General features: G+C 41.9%; 1 protein-coding gene across 1 annotated transcript in view; it reads right to left on the bottom strand.

Annotated features, from left to right (window-relative positions):
* Positions 1 to 2,496, bottom strand: part of TTC21B (tetratricopeptide repeat domain 21B) — a 109,781-nt gene extending 107,285 nt beyond the window's left edge. The window contains exon 1 of the mRNA XM_007947718.2: positions 2,476 to 2,496. Within this exon, the coding sequence (XP_007945909.1) occupies positions 2,476 to 2,496 (21 nt within the window). The remainder of the gene's footprint in view (positions 1 to 2,475) is intronic.
* Positions 2,497 to 6,129: the final 3,633 nt, after the last annotated feature.

The raw sequence follows: 6,129 nt of genomic DNA, 5'->3' as shown, positions 1-6,129 counted from the left end.
TTTACAATAATGTATCCAGTCAAAGAAGCTCTGGTGGTGTAGTGGTTAAGGCATCTGGCTGCTAACCAAAAGGTCAGTGGTTTGAACCCACCAGCCACTCTGCAGAAGAAAGATGAGGCAGTCTGCTTCCGTAAAGATTTACAGCCTCGCAAACCCAGTGGTGGTCACTATGAGCCTGAGTCAACTTGCTAGCAGTGATTTGGTTTTGGTTTGGTATCCAGTCGAGACCTCTCATCTAAACTTCAGATTCCTATTTCCAGCTGTCACCTGTTCATAGACACCCAAGCCAGAAATGAGTCAGGATCCTCTCTTTCCATCTGGGCCCCTTAAATTTAACTAGTCACTAGATTTTCCTAATATTTCTCTACTCTACTTGCCACTCTCTATACTATTGCTACTGCATTGGTTCAGATTAGGTTGTTCAGCTCAACAAATATTTACTGGCCCCCTAGTAGTGCCAAACACTAGGTACTGAGAATATAAACCAGAATGATATATGAATTGCTGAAAGGAAAATGAATCTGCTTTGTAAAATATCACCTAAATCAAACAAAAAGTTAAAAAAAAAAAGTCATCATCTAACATCTAATATATCTAATATAACTGCCAGCCTTCTGGTTAGCAATCAAATGCCTTAGGCACTATGGCACCCGAGCTTCCTATACATATATTTTAACCTGCTTATTGTCTGACTCCCTCTACTAAAATACAATCTCCAAGATTAAAAGGGTTTTTCTTAGTCCTATTATTGTAGTATCTTCTGTGCCTAAAAGGCGATCCAGTGGCCTAGTGGGTAAGGCATCTGGCTAACCAAATGGTAGTTCAAACCCACCAGCTGCTCCAAGGGAGGAAGCTGAGGCAATCTACTTCCAACAAGATTCACAGTCAGGGAAACCCAAAGGGCTCATTATGAGTGGGCATCAACTCCATGTCAGGTCTCCCCGCACCCTTGCCTAAGAGTGCCAAAGGCACAGTAAGCATTTGATAATATTTGTTGAATGAATTGAATTGAGGCTTTTTCACAAGCATTATATTATAAATTCTGTGAAGGCAGAAGCTATTAGGTTTTGATCATCATTGGATCTCTAGCTTCTAGTCCACAGGCACCCAACCCTATGTAAGTATTTGCTGTCCTCAGTAAATATTTGTTGCATGATGAATCAATGACAAAATGACAAGACCATCATACTAAAAAGTAACCACTTCTATTTTCAAGCCTCATGTCTTTGTTTCCACAGCATCATGTATTATGTTGTTGTTGTTGTTATGTGCCATCGAGTTGGACCCGACTCATAGCGACCCCTCCTTGGGTTTCCGAGGCAGTATCACTACGGAAGTAGATTGTCCCATCTTCCTTCTTAGGAGTGGCTGGTGGGTTTGAACCGCCAGCCTTCTGGTTAGCAGTCAAGTGCCTTAGCCACTATGCTACCAGAGCTCTCATCATGTATTAAGTAGACCCTTATTAAGGATTTTCTAAAAGGATGGTAGTGCCTAAGGCACCTGACTGCTAACCAGAAGACTGGCGGTTCAAACCCACCAGCCACTCTTCGGAAGGAAGGTTGGGCAATCTACTTCCATAGTGATACTGCCTCAGAAACCCAAGGAGGGGTCGCTATGAGTCAGGTCCGACTTGATGGCACATAACAACAACAACAAAAGGATGTATCAGTGATAAATTACTAAAGACTATCACAAGAAAATAAAGACCCTTCTGGAGTCTATGATGTGGTGAAAAACAAGTGAAACTGTTGACTGTAGATTAGTAAACATACACTAGTAAGTACACACAAATAAGCCCTGTTTACTTTGCTAATAGGGTCCTCAGTCCCAGTTAGAAACTGTAAATTTGAAAAGAGGCCTTGATTCTGTAGTAAAGTGAGGTTCAGAAACAGATGCTAGACATACTTAGAAGCAGCATCTTTGATATGGTGAAAAAATGTGAAACTGTTCACTACATATTAGTAAGTAAGCATAAGTAAACCCGCGCTTATCTTGCTTATTGGGTAACCCAACACTGCCCCTCCGTTTTCAAGACTTTTGGCTTTGTTTTCATACATGCTTTTCGTGTTCCTTTTACTATCAAATGGGAAGCGGTCACTAGTTTAATGTAAGTCGTTAAAAATCGCACCCCGAGATGTATCATGAGTGTCATGTGTTAACAGATTGTCCTATAAACAATATACGAAAGTCAAAGTAAACACAACTGAGGACTAACAGCATTTAAGAAAGAAGCGCCCAGGAGAGCTGCCTGGATCTTAAGATTCCACAGAAGAGCCCACGGAGGGCAGACAAGGTAACGTGGGCTGCAGGCCTACAAAGCAGGCAGGGTGGCACCCAGCAAGCCAGGGCACCAAAGACACACCAGAGTAATAATGGCCTCGTGAATTCCACCCGAGCTCTCTCCACGCCCCCACCCCGGGGCCACCTCCCCAAAGCAAACCACATCAGGCCACAGGTGCCTGCTTGCCTGCTCACCTTCAGCCCGGGAGAGTCCATGGCTTCCCCAAGACTGGGCCGCAGGGGAAAACTAGACGCCGTAGGCATCCGCTCTCTCTAATCTAGCTGAAGGGCCAGAACGCAGGATCCCGCGCGGAGGCCCAAACCCGCCAGGCGCTCCGGGACACGAAGGGAGGGGCGGGGCGGGGACGCGCAGCCATTGGCTACTGGCGGGAGGGGGCGGACCCTTGCTGCAGGGATTTCAGGAGGCGTGGAGGTGGGGTTCCTGGAGCAGAAGGAAGGCAATGAGCCCGGAGGTCTGCGAGGTCACTATCTGGGTGGCGGAGGCTGGGGAGAGGGTGGTCCCAGCTAGTCGGGATGGAAAAGGAGATAAACTGAGAAATGACCATAGGAGGACAGTGAGTGGGCAGGCCTGAGGCTAAGAAATAAAGGAGATGGAGGATTAAGTGGGAAAAGGGCAAATTTGTTTCCAATCACGGACTACAAAGAAAGGCACCATTTTCTACTCTTTGGTTGAGGGCTGATTCCCGCAATGCGGCTGATTGCTTGACCAGACTCTGGAAAATCCAACTTTCACTTGTAATCATTGTATTATGGCCACAAGGTGGCGCAGAAAAATCACAAATTCTTAACGAAAAGGGACTAGGCTTGTGACCCCTTCATTGCAGGAGTTGCTGCAATCCTGATGATTTTAAGATGAGAGTAAAACGAATCCCTGTCCGAATGTTTATGTTTGTACTCACAAGGCAACTCTGTCAGCTGCACATAGATTTCTTCAAAGAATTAGAATTTGTTCAGAGAATTAAAGTGGAATATGATGGACTAGACATTTCCTATTTCTGCTGAAGGAGAGTTAAAAAACACTGGAGAAGATTTGAGATTTAAGTGATCTTTGTACAATCTTTTACATGGATTCCAAATTTTGATCCTTGTGTTACTATATCTTACTTTAATTGACATGATCCTAGGTTACCTTAACCAGATTTTAAATTTCTTAGGGACTCCATCAACACTAACTTTTTTTCCATGCTAGTAGGTTATATACAAAGCACCTGGTTGGCACATACTTGTGCTGGGCTGTTAACCTAAGAGTTGGTGGTTTGAACCTACCCAGTGGCACTATGGAAGAAAGGCCTGGTGGTCTTTTGTAAAGGTTACAGCCAAGAAAATACTAGGGAGTAGTTCTACATTGTAACACATGGGTCTCCATGAGTCAGAATCAACTCAACCACACGTTTACAGGCTTAGATTACGTAGCCTATGGAGCACGGTTCTACTATGACACATGGAGTTACCATGAGTCAGAATCAAAGACACTCTGAGGGAACAGCATGACCACAAGCCCAGGCTCCAAAGCAAAGCAATGTTTTTCATTGATTTCCTTTTAAAGTACATCCAACTTAATGAGACACATATTTTCACTGAAATTGTTTCTCTGTTTCCAACATTTATATTGTTTAGGTACTTACTGTCAAGTGGTTTTTAAACTCATAGCTAGTGACCCCATGTGACAGAGTAAAACTACCCCATAGGATTTTTGGGGGCTATAATCTATAGAATTAGATCAATGGTCTTTCTCCCACAGGTGGAGAACCAACCTTTTGGTTAGCAGTTGAGCACTTAATTGATGCCCCACCAGGGCACCTTCCAATATTCATAATCAAAAGTTGTGCCAATGGAAGACTGGTAATGTCTGCTGGTCTAATTTGCAAAGTGTGTGGATTAATCTGTACTTGGTATGCAGTAGAAAATATCAACAGTCCAAGGTGCTCATCAAAGTGAATTATCTACAATTGTATGCTTTTGGTTACAGCGAAAAGTTCTTCTGGAAGAAAATATCTATAGATCGTGGTTTAGGAACATATGATCATACGCTCTCTCTTGACTTCTTTAAAATCTAAACTCACTTCCTATAACTGACTCATTTTAGACCACCATATGATACTGTTTTTTTTTTTTTTTGAAAAAACATCAGGGCAGTTTAGGTATCTGATAGCTAAGAACTTCTGACAACAATTTACTTTCAGCTTATCTGAACTATCAGATGTAGTGACTTATCAAGAGAGTTATTTTTCTTGGATTTCTTACCTAGATCTTGGCATTTCATCTATGCTAAAGTAGGAGACATTTAAAATCTAATATATTGAAATAGAAAGAATGAGTCACTTATTTACAACTGGGATAATATGGAGTATTTTTACATAAGATGTTACCTGTCTTTCTTCTCATTTCTTTAAAGAATCCTTTGCTCATTGCTGGAATAAGAAGAATAGTGTTAATTCCCCCTCTGTCCGGTGTGACATTAAGCTGTTGTCGTTAAGTGCCATTGAGTTGGTTTTGACTCATAGTGACCCTGTGTACAACAGAACTAAATATTGCCCAATTAGTGCTATCCTTACAGTCATTACCATACTTGAACCCAACATCGCAGACACTGTGTCAATCCATCTCATTGTTTTAGATTTTACTGAATAGGTCCAAATTCACATCTGAAAAAATATTACCCCAATGTCAAATTCATATTACACTGTATTATTTCTGGATGTGAGGTAACTGGAGTACCATTCAATTTTAATATTTTCTTTTTATAACTTTTTATTTTGATTTGGCTGAAAGTTGACAGAACAAATTGGTATTCTATTCAACAATTCATACACAGTTTGTTTTGTAACAGTGATTGAAATCCCCACAATGTAATAGCACTCGCCACTTCCTCCCTGTTTTCAGCATTTCCATTTATTCTTTACTATCCCACATTTTTGTCCCAATCTATCCAAGACCTCCTACTCTGATCCCTTTCAAAGTAGTCAGCAGTGGTAGCCAGGTACCATCTAGTTCTTCTGGGCTCAGGGTCATGCAGGCTGACTTTCACATGGTCCATTAGTCCTTTGGACTAATTTTTCCCTTCTGTCATTTATATATTTATTTTTAAAAATTTATTCTTTGCTCCAGATGGGAGATCAATAGTTACAACTCAGATGGCCACTAACAAACTTTTAAGATTCCAGTCGCTACTCACCAAGTAGGATATAGAACATTGTCTTTGTGGACTGTTGTGCCAGTTAATCTTGATGTCCCCAGAGACTACAGTCCTGAGCTCCCTGGTCCACCAATGCATTCTCTCAAGGGGTTTGGTTATAGCTAAGAATTCTTCACAACTTTACCCCCTGTGTGCCCCACTATGTTCATGGATATGTTTGCTGTAAATATAGATACATATTTACAAGTATCCTCTGTCAAATCTATATGTATTCATGGATGTAGACCTACTCACCTTCCCACAACTGGATCAGGATGCATGATATTTGTAGATCTGTTTGGATAGTATAGACCAAATTTTAATATAAGGTTGAGACAAATCAGGTCTTAGTTTTCAAGTTGTCTGATTCTTGCTAACTTCTTTATAGCAGTGCTTCCAAGTTGTTGTTGTTAGGTGCCGTTGAGTCACTTCCAACTCATAGAGACCCCATGCACAGCAGAACGAAACACCAGCCCATCCCACACCAGCTCCATGATCCTTATCATACTTGAGCCCATTGTCACAGACACCACGACAATCCATCTCGTCGAAGGCCTTCCCCTCTTTCGTCAACCCTCCACCTTACCAAGCATGACGTCCTTCTCCAGAGAATGGTCCCATTTGACAACATGATCAAAGTAGGTGAGATGAAG

This window comes from Orycteropus afer, unplaced genomic scaffold, assembly GCF_000298275.1.
Source record: "Orycteropus afer afer isolate SDZICR_OR568_19922 unplaced genomic scaffold, OryAfe1.0 scaffold00001, whole genome shotgun sequence".
Taxonomy (NCBI): domain Eukaryota; kingdom Metazoa; phylum Chordata; class Mammalia; order Tubulidentata; family Orycteropodidae; genus Orycteropus; species Orycteropus afer.
Note: the sequence above shows the minus strand (reverse complement) of the source record. Positions and strands in the feature narration are given on the sequence as shown.